Here is an 18,296-nt window from a genome sequence, read left to right on the forward strand (position 1 = left end):
TCCAACATCTAATGGATTTAGTTTAAAGACGTCATTAAAAGTCAGAGAAAAAAACATGACCTTGTACAATGTCAAAATATATATATCGACAGAATGTAGGACCGTGAATGTACTGAAATATTTGTATAGCAATTACCATTTTTGTCTTCATTTTTAGCTATTATCTGGAAAATTATTATACACAAAGAGAAATGTACATACTAAAAATACTAGATAGACTAGATGTACAAAGTTCATTGCCATAATCTTCTGGATGTATCTTCCATTTTTGCATTTTGGCTGTTATGATATAATAAAACCAAAAATAAATATGGGAAATACATGTAGATAAAATTTGGCCCTAATAGTCCTAGAAGATATGTCCTATTTTCGGTGCAAAATATAGTTAGCATGCATTTTGTGTCCGGGGATACAGGGACACGTATGTGTGGCTGAAACAAATCAGTACTTATCTGAACACAACGTTATATTTATATATAAGAATTAAATAAATAGTGAACACAAGTGGATTCAGTGCTATTTCCTATATAAAACTTAAAGAAACAGGGGATACAGGCGGACACAACTGAACACAGTGCTATTTCTATGTGAAAATATAAAAACTGGTGATTACAGGCGGACACAGTGCTATTTTTATATAAAACTTTAAGAAACAGGGGGCTACATGCATTGTGTCCGTGTGTCCGGCTACAAAATGCATGCCAACTATTTTTTGCACCGGAACCTTGCCACTAATGAATCCAAGGTCACTCAGCGATTTGACACAACTTCAGGCTCTTGGCGATTAAGACTTTAGATCTTGTATATAGACTGTCTATTGTAGAAAACAGTATGCTGACCATTAAATGCCTATTGATGTTTGTGTCATTGAAAGGCTGTTTTATTAAAGCTCTATCCCACAACGACTTTATACTCATATAAACAGAAGGTGATGGGGAACTTACATTAATAAAACATATGGCATTTAAGAAAAATGAAAAGAAAAAAAAAAAATATAAGAGGGTTTCAATAGACAAATGTTTTGTTTTCCAAATGTCATGCTCTAAATCGTTTCTAGCCCAGGTAATATATTTAACAGATCATACCAAAGATCTCCTTTAAGAAACAAAAAAACAAAACAAAGATAAAGACACGGATAAACGCTGATGGCATTCTGACTTGCCATAGGACCATTTACGTGTAGTGGTTTGTTAGTATGCGACACTCATTCTGTTTTTTTCGATCAAGTTTAAAAACAACATGTACATACAAGATTACACAGTAAAAAACATCATCATGGTTATGTCCTTTGTATGTAAAGAACCAGTTGAATGTAATATACTGCTATACTTGGAAACTCGATGTATTCAAATGCTGGACAGGATTAAGAAATGCAAAGCCTTCAGGAATATTTGGCCATACAATTTTCATTGACGACTGTAGTGTCAAGATTTACATTATTGCAATCTTTGATTCTGACTATTATGAAAGAAGTGTGCCAATTTTGTCTGTTTTTGTCTTCCTATGGGTGCTTTTCGGGAAAAAATTCGATGTTAACCTAGTATAGTCAACGGTGGAATCCAGTAATCGTCACATCAATATCAAGTCTCAGACATGGGCTGAACTTAGTCCCTTTATTGGTATGACGATCAAAGGTAAAACTGCAGTATGACGCAAGTATTTTATTTCATATGCACCATAAAATGAAGCTCAAGTCTTGTATCCAATATATTTCATTTTCATTCCATTTGCACTTCTTTATAACAGTAAACGGTATCAATTCTATTGCACCAGATCGGAATTTCGACAAAATAACAATTTTGCTGCCATGAATGAATTATAGATAAAAACATAAGGAAAAAAAACATCATTATTGCTCAACGTGCCTTTCATTCTCAATATATACTTCAGCTGAAACAAAAATAGCTTTGAGAAGGTATGAAAAAAACACTTTTTGATCATCAAATGAAACTAAAAATAACCTTATTCCGTCTTTTAAAGTTCAGAAATCCCATGATAACCCATTTTTGTAGCTATTTCGCTAGGCGTTTGACCATAATTATCTTTTTTTTGTGCTAGACTAGGAGATTTTTCCAGCAATATTCGTATTATGTCTTTATGTCCACTCTTACAAGCAGCATGTAAAGGGGATCGTAGTTCATCATCGCAAAGAGATGTATTAGCATCGTACATTAAGAGCAACTTGACTATTTCTGTATTGCCATCTTCACTAGCAATATATAAAGATGAAGCTCCAAGATTGTCAGTTTCATCAATGTTTGCATTTTTCTGTAGAAGAAGGGATACAATTGCAATATTTCCGTCTCTACAGGCAGCGTGCAATGGCGATCTGCCCCATTTGTTACGAACTGATATATTAGCCCCATTTTCAAGAAGCATACTTACAACTTCTTTATAACCTTTAAGGCAAGAAATGTACAGGGGAGAATACTTGTTCCTGTCATTTCGCATATTGATATTCAGTTTTTTTGTTTTCAGCAATTCTTTCGCAGTCTTAGTTTGTCCCTCTTTGCAACACAGGTATAAAGCAGACCGACCATATATGTCAACACTATTTACATCGGCTTCGTTGCACAGTAAAGCACGAACAATGTTAGTATATCCATTTTCGCTTGCTACATGTAATGGTGATTTGCCATTTTCGCCGCATTGATTCACTGTTCTTTTAATTTTCAAAAGTGACTTTACTACGTCGTCGAATCCTCCTTTGCAACCCATGTACAAAGGTGACCGTCCATTCCAATCAACTTTTCCAACATCTGCGCCATTTCGCATCAAGTTTAAGACTATTGAATTATACCCTTGACTTGCAGAGATTAAAATCGGTGATCTTCCTTCATTGTCGCATTTGTTAACAAGTGCTCCCTTTTTTATTAACAACTTGACAACATTTATTTGATTAGAATCACAAGCTGCATAAAGAGGTGTCCGTCCTTGTTTATCACTTATCTCGAAGTCTGCGCCATTCTCGATTAAAATTTTCACTCCTGTCATACTACCCTTAGCGGCGGCTACGAATAAAGGAGTCCTTCCTAAATTGTCGAGCTTGTTCATTTCTTCATTTGTTTCACCCTGTTTATGTGTGTTGATATCTATTTCCAACAATTCTTTCAAAGTGCTTGTATGACGTCCTTCTGATGCAACATGAAGCGGTGTTATTCCATCCTTGTCACAAAGTGTACGGTCAATTTTTTCGCGAAGAAGTTTTATGATAGTAAAATTTCCCTCTTGACACGCGGCATGCAACGCAGAACGTCCTTTATGGTCACAAATGGATGGATCAATATTTTCATCGTCTAGAATGCGTTTAACAATCTTAACATTATCAAATAAAGCGGCCACATATAAAGCTGACCTGCCTGAAAAATCCCTTTCGTTGATATCACAGTTCATTTCAAGCAACAAATTAACTATATCATCATGACCTTCTAAAATGGATTCAATGAGTGGAATTTTCACCGACGTAATTGTATAACTATGCTTCTTTTGAAGGTTAATGTAATACATATCATCACCAGTTACTTTATCCATCAATCTATGTTCTCGTAATTCAACAATAGTTACATCTTGATCCATATTTTTGGATACTTTCGTTAAAAGATCCGTTATTTTTGGCTTTCTGTCGTTACAATATTCGATAAACAATAATCGATACTTTTCGCTGTGGAGTTGTTTGTTATGGAGGAAACTGTAAGTGTCACCTGCTTCCAAATCTTTGATTAATCTATCAAAATATCTCTTCTGTTTATCTGGGTTTATGTAGATAACGTTGCTTTGTGATTTAAATTCATCTGACTCTAACTGGTATCTGTCAGCTATAAACTCACTGGAAGCATGGTTGAGGAAACAATCAAAGAAACACTGGCCACACAATGATGCAGCTACATCATATATTTTAGGATGAATGATATTATATTTGTTCCCAGTTTTCGAAAGATATGTTCTCTCTAAAATGGAAATAGTTTCTTTAATGCGCTTTCTGGAAGAATCTTTTAGGAAGTCAATACTAAACTCAGAACAAACATTAATTACTGCCTTAGAGACTTCACCCTGGAAGTTTTCAATGTTTAAATCAAGCCAGTCTTCTTTCATGCAATTGTGTAACAAAATAAGTAAAGTCATTACGCAAAATTGTGTAGTATGTTGATCTCTCATCTTTATGAGATCGTCTCTTATGCTCTGTATTGGATCTTCAACAAATTTTAATAATTGATCTGCTGATTTCCCATGTGACAGTTTGCACATTAAAGGAAAACTAAACTCATCCGAAATTGTACTTTCAGTGTCAGGCAAAACATATTTTTTCATTATCAGACTCCTGTCTTCTTCTGATAATGGATAGTCACATAAAAAACATGAATATTTTTTATATGACTCGAGTCGTGAAAAAGAAGGCTCTTCGAAGATGTTTGCATTGCATGCCATTAATACCTTTACAGGTCCTTTTCTTGTTTTCCAATTTCTACTTTGTTTATTAGATTGAATTAATTTTTCAAAGAAATTAACATGTTCTTGCAATGACCATAAATCGATGTATGGCTGGCATATTTTATCTCTGCCGCAAAAGTCGTCAATAACAAAAACCTGGTGTTGTTTTTGACAAAATGAAGTTTTGAGGGTTGCAGGTTCTAAAACAACGGGAACAATTGTGTATCCCTCATCTTTCTTTAGCTTCAATGCAATATGTCTGATAATGGATGATTTTCCCTCACCGGTACCTCCCACTAAAAGTATACAATTTGATTTTTTAATCTTTTCCATTACATGCTTGGAAGTATTTGTTTCAACGAAATATTTGTTATCACGACTCCATTCTTGTATGTATTTGTTGATCAGGTCTGCAAAAAAAGTGTACACATTATATATTTTCATGTATATAATATAATGTCAGTACGTAAAAACTTGTGTTATAGAAATGAATTATATTTGAATAATGATGCGTGATGATAAATTAATGCACATTCAGAAATTAATTTTCACACTGTAGGCCATTATTTCAGAGACTTTTGACATACAAAACATTAGACAAGTGAAATATTTTGTTTCAATCTTTGATCTTATCGTTTGTTAGGCTTAACGTTGAATACCTACCATTTCTAATTCATAGTACTAGACATTTTATGGAAAAGAAGTTGTTATAAAATCTATCTTTTCTTTACTACTCCCTTGTTAACTTTTTGTTAATATAGTAAGCCTTAGTAAACGTACACAAAATAATTTTCAGTTGTAAAAAGTGTCAAGAAAATGAACTAAGATAAATACTTACCCTTGTCGTCTTGGGGAGTATAATCGTTGTCTGTACTTTCTGCTTTACTACTTGCAGTGGACGTTGTGTCATTTCCGTCGCGTACTGGTACCGCTAATGTCATTCCTATAAGAAAAGACACAAAATCCATTTAAGTGTAATTCAATTACAGTTCATTTGTTGTAAAAAGCTTTGATATTAGATAATGTCTAGAATCTTGATGATAACTAAACTATGACGATAAGGATAAAGATATGTGTTTACACTTTTTATTTTTATCCAAACTTTGACAGGAAAACCCAAACATTACCAAAATATCGGTTAGAAATTCGCACTAACATACTGATCTTCTTTTTTTGATATTCCTTAAGTGGCGATTTGAATCTCAAAAAATGCAATGGACACTTATATTTTATTCAATGCATTAATAAATGCTAAAATACAAATCGTTAGTGAAGATTTTGAATAATGGAGAAACTATACATAATAGTTTTCATATCTAGAAAGACGTAAGTTTACATGGTTATAGACCTGTATACATGAACAAGTCATATCGTTAACAATTTGTCAAATGGTGTAACAGTACAATATAATAAAGAACTGTAAAAGTCATCAGATCGGTTCAGAACACAAAAGCAAGAAACATAAAGACTAAAGGCACAAAGTAATGATCTAGGAGTACTCGCAGTTACTGTAAGCTAGACTTAATACGAAGTCATTAAAAACTCATAAATGAAAATTTTATCTCAGACTACAGCATCAATCAGTACCGGTACACATCCAACGTATTTAATATAAAGATGTCATAAAAGGTCTACGAAAAGCATGATTTTGTGCAATGCCAGAATGTAAGTACATAATAGCAAGTCCTTTCTTAATCTAGTAGTTTTAACATTGCTTCACGAGGTTGTGGTTACTCCTTATGCGATCTATAACAGTGATCATCTCAAATTTGTTAAGTTTCATGTGCATGACTTTTGGACATATAAAGCCCGACTGACAAAGACTTTTTTTTTTTTTTTTAATTGTGTAACACTTTCCGAATCGAAAAAAAGTATTCATTCAATCTGCAATGAACAATTTATTCGGATTCAGTTGTCACTTATTACACACTCAGTTTACATAAAGTATAATTCTATAGCCACTGAAGTCACCTTTCATTGAAGTGTCGTCACATTTTTTTTCAGTAGTGTCATCTGTTTTGTCCATCATTTCATATTCTAAAAATCTTCCTGTAAATGTAAATGAAATTAAAAACTTGTTTAAATGATATCGGAATATTATATAAAACGTATCGCTTCGTAATAAGAGAAAGAGCCCAAAAATGCCAAGTGGAAAAGATATGTGTTTTTCCATACCAACTAACAGTGACAGTAGACAGAGCTGTCTAAAATTGAATATATGAAAATAAGAATGTATTGTGTGATTGCCAATGAGACAACTCTCCACCAGTTTTCATGATACAATATTCATTTTCAAATTTCAAAAAAATCATCAAATTTATAATAAAAGGTTTACATGTACTTACTGCAATAGTCACGTAAGGTAATGCAACATTTTTCCATAAAATAGGAAATTAATGCACCTAAAACATTAAAAAAATATAAAATGATAAAATGTATATTGAAATTAATTTTAAAAGTCACATAACCATGTTTTGTCAATCCAAAACTGTTGAAAATACATAATAACAATAAAGGGTATCTTACTTTTACAGAAGGTTATCAGCACATGGTGGATGGATATAAAGAATCGTAATAAAAATATAGTTGAAACACCTTTTTACTCATCCAAAGGTGTGGCCGTGAATGGAAATAACAAACAAATCATAGGGAATGCGCAATAAATAAAATATCATTGATTGTAAAAACTATGATATGAAAATCATGTTCTTAACTGTTACAAAACATACCCAAGACACTCAGAACAATTGCCCCAACAATGAGATATGCCTTGTTTTTCATGGCATCCGCCCAAATGTCTGAAATTGAAAAAAAACGCATTCTTTCTACAAAATTTAAACCTAAATGTTTAGGCATTTGCCTTTAATATAATTTGATATAGGCATACTCCGTCTGAACAAAATATGCCTGATACGAAAAGAGAAAAAAAGTCAATGAGAATAGGAGGCTCATCATGCATAGCATATGTAACTTCTCTCCATAATAGAGATTTATAAACATAGAGCAGGACCCTGTATTATATCTGCATTTTACGAATAAAGGAACAAATCGGTCGCCCAAAACATATTGTCAATTTAAACACCAAGATGTTAGTCATTTTGAAAAAAAATTGTTAAATAAGAGGGCTGTTAAAGTAATACATGTACTATGACCTTCCCGATATCATAACAAGATGTCTTAAGAAAAAAACCGATCTAAAAATTTGATTGTCAAAAAATATACATCTACATTACTGAACACAAATACACAAATGCGTATAGCTGGGAAATGATAGTATTGATTGTAACCATTATAATTGATTTATTATATTACATGCATGTAATTTACTTAGGATTTTAATATGAAACACAATTAATAGACTGTGTTTTTTTTTAATTTGTCTCAAAGTTAAGAACAAAAAAAATAATTGTTCAAATGAAGAAGAAATACACGTTTAAATACCAAAATGATTACATTTGAGTATATGTGTTCTAACAAATTGTGCTATTTTTTAACAATGCAAATCTGATTCAAATAAGCCCTAAAATAGCTATTTTATGTTATTCGTGTTCCCGGTTTTTACGATTCATATATGTAAGGAATTTTGTTGAAAGAAGTTGCATTGTTCCTTTGATAGACTGGGCAATAAACGTTGTTTTTAAGAACACTTATACAGTTAGAAGCATTTTAGCAAGCAGTGAACAGTGAGCTATTTTTTGTGTTTAATTCTAAAAGAACATAGAAAAAGCATGCAGATAATCCGAAATTCCTTCTTTATTGCTTTTCTTTTGTTATACATAATTTCAAATGGTTGAATACCCGATTCCTTTTTCATGAAAAATCCGATTCCTTTATGCCTCTTGACATTTGAATGTCTAGTGTGTCTACTTTTAAGCTTTTACCTGATCATACTACTAGCATTAATTCTTTTAACTGACTCATTGATTTACATCGAATTATTCATTTAGTATATTTTTTCTTTCTTTGGTATCGGTATATTGTTGTTTTACGAACGTTGCAATCACTCATTGAAATAGGTCTTGATTTGAAAAGTTGCTACAACTGAAACATCTTTATATGAAAGCACATGTTAGGGACTTAAACTTTGCGTAACTAAACATCAATGTTTTTCATCAGTCAATATTTCTTATATATTTCATAGCATAATACGTTTGTCATAATGGATAGAAACTGAATACAAATAGACTCAGTTAATACTGTCTATAAACTTTTATTTCATTTTTCCCTACATTAATTACCTTTCACAGTTGTTCTTTCTTCAGACATCATTTTTATATCAAGATCCGTCCTTTGTAAATGTACCATTCTACACAAGTGTACAAAAAAGTAAAACTTAAATCATTTTAAAAACCTCTTAGATGATATGATTTGTATGCGCACATATAAAAATATCATTATGTTATGACGCACTGAAAAACTCTGTATTAGAGGGAAGTCGCTATTTTTCTGTGGCGTGGGTGTTAAGAGGCGTGGGCGTTTTATTTCTTTTTTTTTCCTTCTTTGTGTTTTCCTTTTTTCTATTATTCTTTTTATTGTCTTTTTTATTCATGTCTAATGTTTGTCGTCTTTTTATAAAAAAAACCGGATATGCAGTATCCATCCATGACACAAAATCAATATATGCACAGTAAAAATGCAAAGGAAGAGCGCTTTTATTGCTGTTCTCCATCTCCAAGTCACAGTGAGGTATTCAACACAGAGCAAAAAAAAAAAAACAACGAAAAACTCTTACCTCACTGCAAGTTTAAGACGGCCCCTAGCACTGGTTTGAGCGGAATTCTTTGCAAAATGATTCGGATAGACTTTGTAAGATTTAACAAGATTTGTTTGTTTATATCAAGTGTCGGTTTAAGACAAGCCAGATAAATATGAAGATTAAAAGCTCATGTATTCTCTTAATTGATTTTCTTCAGCTTTGTCATTGTTAAATTTCATATCATGAGAAAGCCACATAATTCGAAATTATGATATCCCCGTTTTCCCCGTCTCAAACAAAAGTTAGAAAAGCCTTAATTTCATGATATCATACCAAACACTCATTTCATTTGAGGCATGTTTGACGTAATCTTAACATGTGTTTGTAGCATGAAAAATCTCTCCAAAGCCATATAAACAAACTTACATCGCAATATAAACTGAGGAGACACGTCACAGCCCCTGACAGCGAATAAATAAAATTAACAGTATTAATAGTATTTTCGTTAGATTTGCTTACATTGACGTGTTAATCACTGGACAGTGAAAGTTTCCAGTCCAGTCAGATCTGCCAATACAATTGTAATCTGGAAAAAAAAAGACATAATTTTGATATTTTGCCTTTTGTATGTGTGAACAAAATGATAAATATTGAATTCATGTGGAGCAGGATCTGCTTACCATTCCGGAGCACATGAGATCACCCCAAGTGTTTAGTGGGGTTCGTGTTGCTCAGTCTTTTGTTTTCTATGTTGTGTTTTGTGTACTATTGTTTGCCTGTTGGTCTTTTCTTTTTAGCCATGGCGTTGTCAGTTTATTTTCGACTTATGAGTTTGAATGTCCTTCTGGTATCTTTCGCCTCTCTTTTAAAAAGAAAACCTAAATATTATAAATCAACAGTACAACTCTATCGATTAATTCCTTTTCCCTTTTTCTATAGCACTCTCCCTACTAAATAAGTACAACACATTATCCATCATACTTTATATACTCGTGAATAAAAAAAAGCATTAAAAATTGTCAAATGCATTTGAATTCCCGAAATGTTACAGACACTAATGGCACATTTTAAGAAATGTTTGAAATATCAACACATTTAAACAAACTTTAAAAACAATACATATACCATGTATACTATGAGTAACTTTAAGTAGACTGTCACATTTCAAAATTTTAACATTCTAATGCCATATAAGCGTATCTAAATTGCATGATTTTCATGCGAAAATTATGTGTTTTTTAAATAACTTGCATCAAGTACGCGCTTGGCTAAGAGTTTAGAATACCAAAAGAATAATTTTAACACGATGAAACGTTTGACGGCATAAAAACCAAAAGGGCCTAAATACAACAACCAAAATCGGATACGGTCAATTTGGGAAAAGGAGACGCGACACTAGCTTTAGGTCACGAACTGGAAATTTAGAAAGAAAAAAAAACAAACAATTTGACAATATCATAGCAATGGGTACTCGCGAAGTGTATTCTTACAGATTAAGGATCCACCCTCAGTGTAACGACCAAGTGGTATTAAAATAATTGATATGATTTCTAAACGCACAGCATATGTTTTCTAGAACAACCTTCACCACGTAATCTCGTGACTAAAGTGTAAATCACCATCAATATAAAACGTTGAAACATAAAGATCCTATTAATACCATCCTCATCCGTCCTTGTAAATGCAAAACTCTGGATTCTCTTTGATATTTACCTGAGAGATCATAAAAGACAAATCTAACAAGACTTTCAAGACTTTCAAAGGTGTTTGCGAAAAATGAAACAAAATAAAAGATTTTTTATGTAGACGAGTAACAAATTGAATTTGGAAATTTGACCGAATGAATGAAAAATCAGTGCACATCTGTCTAGTGGCGAAAAACACGCATATCGAGTTACTTAGATGAAAAAGAATAAGTATATTAATAACATGAATAATAATTATGATGTCAATTTCATAAATTCAAGGATTATAACTAGAAAACAACCTTAAACATGATTCGTGATTTCCCATGTATATAAATTAAAACAGATTTAATAATCTTTATCCTTAAATTAAATTCTTAAATACACAGACATGGCTCTGATCCTTGGCGGTTCAGCGAACAATAATACATGAAATGCACAATGCTATTAATCGAAAACAAAGGTGAAAGATTCAAATTGTAAAATCAGTCGTTGGACGTTAAATAGTAACCAATCAATAAACGACGATATAATACAATCAATGTGTTTCTATCAATCATTTAATGATAATAAAAGACTTTTGAATGTAAAAGTATGATAGAAATACCTTTAATTTATTGTAATTACATATTTTTTTTATCAAATGATAATTTTTATAAAGTGCTCCTAGTTATTAGTAACCGTCAGTTCATTGCGATATTTCATTGCTCTTTTACATATCCGAAAAAAATAATAAAGGAAAAATAAATGTTCCCATGGGAAAAATATATGTTCCCATGGGAAGAATAAATGTTCCAAGGGGAAAAAGATGTTCCCATGGGAAGAAACTATTTACTAATGTTCCCATGGGAAATTGTAGTTCCGTTGGGAACTTTAAAATTCTCATTGGAATAGAACTTTTTCCCATGGGAATTTTTTAATTTCCCATGGAAAATGTACTTTTAATCAGCCTTAGTGACAACGGTGACACCAGTGACAACAATGACATGCATATGTTGGGACATATGGGGAAATTATTTTTTTTTAATTATCTATCACTTGGCCAAAAAGTGTTTTTGTTATCTCGTAAAACAACAAAGTCAGATTTGCCAATTCTGGAATGGCAAATTTGTCCCGCACAGTGTTCTAATCAAACAAAACTTAAGTAAGCATTACTGTTTGCAGAGTTCAGTTATGAATCTATAGGATTTTTTCATTTTTAATTGTATCTATATAAACGCTTTGTGTGTTCTACATACCTGGTGATAAGTGAAACCCGATTTTACATAATTTGTAGTAACACGAACAGTCTTCGTATTCAGGGTTACATAAACACCCCTGACTTGGTTTATGTACAAAATCATAACCTTTTGTATAGTCACATCGACAACTGCTGTCAGATGTAGAGTTACCATTGAAAACAACGACTTGTCCTTCTCCATTACAACTTGATTTTACAAATACACATTCGCTACTTCCGTTTGGCCAAAACTTGAAAGGCTGAAAATATTTTGGGTCGCATGGTTTTCTATTTAGTGCTCCTTCTATTACAAACTTAAATCCTAAAATCAAAAAGGAGGAACAGTAAATACATGTTAAAGTTTTTAAAATCCTTTAAAATTAGCATATAATTTTCTCCTAGAAAACCCCGATTACAAAATATATCTTTTAAAAACGTAAACTCAATATACATGTACACATGTACAATATTGGGTATGGCCTATATATGATGTTCCTGGTACTTCTTCGTAAATAAAATTTTAAAACATCAGGATGATTGTGTTAAATCTTTGTAAATGATCAGACATGTGTATCAAAAAGGATGTAAAAGAGACGGTTGATTGATTGTTGGTTGCTTAAAGTACAGGACAAATATTTTGTGCACATTTAAGACGAAAACAAATTACCAACTAAATTACAATAGGTAGGTTCTACAAAGTGAGTACCGCAATCAAGAGCGCGGGATAGCCGTTAAAAATTATAGTATGTTAAATAGACTCACTGGCTTTTATCAGAAATTTTGCTTTCTACGAACAATCAAGGAGTTGTTCACACAACGGTTCTTAAACTGTGCAGAGCGTGGCACAATATCCGGCGCAGAGCTCACATTCGTTCATTACTTATTCGTATAACTACACTGAATTTAGCGAGTATACGAAACGGAAAAGAGCGCTGTACATAGATTGAGCGTGTCACTTACACGACACAAGACATCCGATTCAACATCCCCATTCCGGTCAGACGTTACTACATATCCATACATCCTTCAAGCTAAATGGACGCCAGACTTTAGCATAGATGTCCATATTTCTATACTCCAGTTATTCCTTGAGGTTACCAATTGAAGGAATGGTTCTTTTATAATTATCGTAAAACGTTTAATACCGATGATCGATCACATGCCACATTTATCTGGTAATATGGATGTCGGGTAAGCTCGATGCAAAATGTTTTGGGAACCATTCGTCAATAAGAAACCTGTTTTTGATTGTTAGTTTGTTTGGGTTTTTTTTTTCTTTATCATGACAAGCTTGGTTACAATTTTTGTTAAATCTGAACATATCATTTCTCTGAAAACAAAAACAAAGTTTGCTTTCATTATTAATTTTCTGTTTGCACAAATTTTGTGTAAAAAGCCAAAATAATACTAAAATAATGTGTGTTGTGTAACATTACCAATTTTTGAACACATGTTCATGTTTGAGGTTTTTGAGACGTTTAGATTCAAAAACATACAATACCGAAAATCAAATTATCATATATATGTTGGTTTGTAGCCGCCTTGGAACTCAAACCAAACATATATCATTTTAGCTAGCCTTTGCAAAGGGTAATTATTCTAAACTGAAAGTTTTATATAGATATAATAGTATCTTTCTTTGACTATAACATATATTCAATAGAACCTTAACAACCTTACATTCAATTTATTAATATTTACAAGAATGCACTAATACGTCAAATAGGATTAATATACATTAATAAGTTAATCAGTTTAATGTACAAAGTGTAATTTAGACAATTAGTTTTCTAAAATTAAATACAAAATAAACCTGGTCTTTCAGCTTCTATGTCTTCTCTGCAATTTTCCACATATTTTTTACTGTTGTCATCTAGTAGACAGTAGTAGTGTAAAGTCTTATTGCAGAACTGGTTTCCTTTGAACTTCCATTGTGATAAATGCGGGCACATCATATTGTATGACACACTACGTCTTATCATCACTAGAGTCTATGAAAATAAGGAGGGTAGTAAAACATATTGTGATACTATAAAAGATTCTTGCCTCTGATATGATAAGAGAAAAATAAATCGAAGGGCACCAAAAAAAAAATATGAAAAACAATACTGTCAAATCTTAAACAAGTTATCTTTATGTGATTTGAAAGCATTTTTGTCTTTAGAATTTCCCCTTTCCCATTAAGTTAGCCATTAATTATATCATAATGATCTTTTAGTGATGAATCTACTAAATTTTGAACTCTTAACATTTGATAACTTTTTCATTTAAATACATATATATAAGAATAAGAAGATGGGATATAATTTCTAATGAGACAACTCTCCACCAGAGACCAAATGATATGATAGTAGTGAACATCTACAGGTCACCGTATGGCCTTTAACAATGGGCAAAACCTATATCGCATTGTTAGCTATAAAAAGCCCCATAATGACCACCGTTTTTAACAATTCAAACAAGAAAATTAACGGTCTGATCGATGGACAAAACAATGAACGATATTTTAGAATTAAATTTACAGTTCCAGTCTAAAATATCAACATACCCTATATATCTCAAATAACTTACGTGTATAGATATTATCCACAGAAGCATGGTGGATAAGATAACCAAATTAATTAGCTCGACCACAAAACCGTATTTATATTTCAAATGGGTGTGTTGTAAATAGCTCTCCAATAAACTTTCAATTTAAAACTACAATGTGCGGTATACTGCTTTTGTTATTTCATTTTTATGCATGAGGACCATTGAACACATTCAAACAAAACTTAATAAATACAAATAAAACAAAAGTCATGTCAGTCAAACGCAGTGACTATGCGCCTTTCTTTTTACAATGTTATTTTTTAAAACTAAATATACTAGTTAAATACTGCATTCAATTAAAGGTCTTGCACGCAAATGTAATTAAGTGCATGTGTATATTATGTCTATAAATATGCATTATGAGAACCTTTTTAAATTAATATAAAATGAAACTTGAAATAATTTATAATTGTCATAAGGCGTGATACTTTTCCAAATAAATTGCTAGTATTCAAAAGGTTTGTAGTCTCACGTGTGGAAATAAGTATGTTGTTTGTATAACTGAAGTATTGAAATATATTAGGAAACTTATCAATAAAAACAGCTTTGCTTATGGGACATTAATTCATTGATAAATTAGATTTAATAATATGAAATTTCTCAACACTGTGAACAAGGAAACTTTTTCGTGGGTCCCATTGAAGGGAATGATTTTAATATTTGGTCTAGGAATGATCAGTTATGCTCCGGTATACATGCTGCCGCAATCAATTGCATGCAACGACGCAGGTTCAGACCCGGTATTGGTCTTGTTAAATAATATATCATGAGTCCTAATACGTTAATCTTACGGTATTGGCATTAAGCTAGCAAGTGAGTAAACCTACGGGTAGGGAACTTGGTATTCATCATCAGTGATTGTATATAAGGCACTGTAATGTATCTGGTAAAGAAAGCAATGTATGACTTTGTAATGAAGAAAATGAACGTATATAGAAAAGATGGGACACACTTATCAAAGCTTGCCAAAAAAAATATACATATATATTCAAACAATTTACAAGGTGCACACGAAAGGTTCCTGACACCCGGTGGACAACTTATTGTCCCGTTTCTAGAATTTTAAAAGCCATTGTAAACTGATAAGCAAGTGAGACTCGATAAAGGTGGTACGAATAAGTTTCAATCAGGTTTCGGGAGGAATTATTTGGCAGTGAGTGGGTGTGCCCCAGTGATTCGGTTGGATATGGCAAGATGAAAATGGAACATGTCCCCACATTGTACGCCAGCTTATATTTAGGGTTATCATCTTCTATGTTCCCACATAGATTAGCTTGGGTTTTCTTTGATTGTACCAACGAAACCGTTTCCTGAATTGGTCACTGTTCGGAGCTCATGTGTTCTCTTTAAGTTGCAAATGTAAACCAAAAAGTTCTTGGAGGAAGGGGGGGGGGGGGGGGGTGGGGGGATTACCTACGTATCATTGCTTATTTTCCATACGATCTTTTTATTATAATTTTGCAATGAACGTAGAGGATTGTAGCTTTTATTACCTACTAGTGAAGCACAAGCTTGCAAAATAAATATTGGTTCGGCGGTTTGCACGTTCATCTGACCTTATTTTGTCTGCAAATAAAATTCATACTGTGGCAATATCCGTCCATAATATTTGTTGTTTGTCTTTAGCCTTGACTTAACAAAAAAAAAACGAATATTATATTGTTCACAAACTATAAACATGGGTCAGAATATGGATTGACCGTACGTGAAACTTCTGCATAATTGACAGAACAGAATTAAATATATTGTGTATCAATAAATGACACGAAATAACTTCACGCACATGGGGAAACCTAAATCAAAGGAACTACGCCCTACTCATGTTCTTCATCTCAAAATCACATTGAGGTCTGACGATAGACATTGTGAATCTTTGATTAAATTAGATTTATACCAAATTATGATACTCAAATACACGATATGATAAGAATGCGGTTGAGGGACACGTTAGCGAAAAAATTGAGTTACTAGGGGACATTTTAGCGCAGACATTATAGCCCATTTTAGTACAGGATTAATCTGTTCACCTGTATTTTCGATAGCCCATTTTAGCGCAAACCTACAATGTACCAGCTTGAATAATACTCACCGTACTAAAACCATGAAGTTAGAACAGAAATTTATGCTGGCTTAGTGTTAAATTAAGTTGTTTGCATTTACTCTTTGCACTTGGTTCATCATGGATATTAATGTTGTTGAAAACAATCAGAGGAAAGAAAAGTATTATATGTGATGGCTACCGTTATAGGATAGACAGAATATCTGACCGAATACTATGTAACTGAAGATTCTATGTTTTCAACTTAGCTTTGGGCAGAGGTTCCATGTGATTCAAAGCGAACAAGTAATGGACCAAAGTTGTTCCATGCCCATTATAATGAGTAATTTATAGTTGTCACCTAGCATTTACGATTTTCTGGATACTATCATCAAACAGCAAACAACAACATATATCAAAATAAAGAAGTATAAATGGATGTGCACCTAAATCTAGACAAGTGAAAGAGAAGGAACAGTTCCTATTGCATTTTTTTTAGCAGTATTGCACAAGAGTATATCAAGAGCCTAATACTGGTACATACGTTCTCTAGGATATAAATTCCAGGCTGAAACGGACTTTATAGACATTTAGTGCTGTATTGTAATGGAGAAATTTTTTATATTGTGCTTTTTTGATTTTTTAAAAATTTATTAATTATTATATTTATAATTTCTGTCGCTAAAATGGGCATTGATAATTTCAGTTTTCGCAAAAAAAAGAGCTTGAAATAATACGCTAAAATGGGCATTGCTCATTTGAATTTTCGCTAATATGGGTTAAAAATCTTACGTTAACATTGGTTATACTTTGGCGCTAAAACGTCCGATTTTTTTCGCTAAAATATCCTGTCAATGCGCTAAAATGTCCTCCTCCGAAGAAGGCAGTCGAGTGAGTATCAGCGTCATAAACAGTTACTGTCATCCTTGTTATGATAAGTTTTTACTTAAATTTGATAACTAGTACCTGAAAGTTTTTGTTGTTTTTTTTTGTTTTTTGTTTTTTGTTTTTTCTATATTACGGGCCCTTAGCATAGAGGGGCGTCCTCTTTCTGAACCAATTTCTACTTCTTTTTACGTTCTTCTGAGGAGCTTGTGATAAAATCCGATGATTGAGATGCTAGTCTAGCTTGTAATAAGGTATTACTTAAAGTTGTATACTAGTACCGTTTTGGGTCGTTTGTTTGTTTGTGTGTGTGTGTGTATATAGTACCTATATTATACATTTAAGTGCTGTTTCTGAATCAATTTCTACTTCTTTTCAGGTTCTTCTGGGAAGTTTTTGATAAAAGGGGAAGGTTGAAAAAATCTAGATCAATTTCGACCATATAAAATCAACTTTTAAACGAAACAAAATTAAATAGACAATATACAATGTGTATTTGCAAAACCCCATTTACATTAAATGGTTATTGCATGATCAAATACCAACAATTAAACTGACAATTTTATAATTATATGGAATTGACAGTATAGCTTTCATATGAGAATAAAATAAAATAGATATTAATAAATTACTGCAAATATTCATATTACTATATTTAAAGAAAATAATTAATGACTACAAGAAGAATTGTTTGACCCCGCCACATGCTATTTGTGCCTTTCCAAAGCCTGGAGCCCGTATTTTAGTGGTATG

At 32.3% G+C, this 18,296-nt stretch overlaps 2 protein-coding genes across 2 annotated transcripts in view; both read right to left on the minus strand.

Annotated features, from left to right (window-relative positions):
• Window positions 1–18,296, minus strand: part of LOC127714687 (uncharacterized) — a 231,122-nt gene that overhangs the window by 51,677 nt on the left and 161,149 nt on the right. The window lies entirely within an intron of this gene.
• Window positions 1,004–12,349, minus strand: LOC127714682 (uncharacterized). The gene is made up of 8 exons (XM_052220745.1): window positions 12,048–12,349; window positions 9,644–9,710; window positions 8,667–8,734; window positions 7,158–7,226; window positions 6,774–6,830; window positions 6,400–6,477; window positions 5,267–5,371; window positions 1,004–4,838 (listed from the first exon to the last, which is right to left on the minus strand). The coding sequence occupies exons 3-8, from the start codon at window positions 8,731–8,733 to the stop codon at window positions 1,975–1,977; spliced, it is 3,240 nt and encodes a 1,079-aa protein (XP_052076705.1). The 5' UTR covers window position 8,734; window positions 9,644–9,710; window positions 12,048–12,349; the 3' UTR covers window positions 1,004–1,974.

This window comes from Mytilus californianus, unplaced genomic scaffold (assembly GCF_021869535.1).
Source record: "Mytilus californianus isolate M0D057914Y unplaced genomic scaffold, xbMytCali1.0.p SCAF_9, whole genome shotgun sequence".
NCBI classification, from domain to species: domain Eukaryota; kingdom Metazoa; phylum Mollusca; class Bivalvia; order Mytilida; family Mytilidae; genus Mytilus; species Mytilus californianus.

Bases quoted from the DNA above. Each gene is read 5' to 3' on its own strand.
- LOC127714682 (XM_052220745.1), bottom strand. From the start codon at position 8,733: ATGGTACATTTACAAAGGACGGATCTTGATATAAAAATGATGTCTGAA. The intron at 7,227-8,666 runs GTAATTAATGTA...TTTCAATTTCAG, and splicing joins AGAAAGAACAACTGTGAAAG to ACATTTGGGCGGATGCCATG. The intron at 5,372-6,399 runs GTGACTTCAGTG...CTTTTCTTATAG, and splicing joins TGACGACACTTCAATGAAAG to GAATGACATTAGCGGTACCA.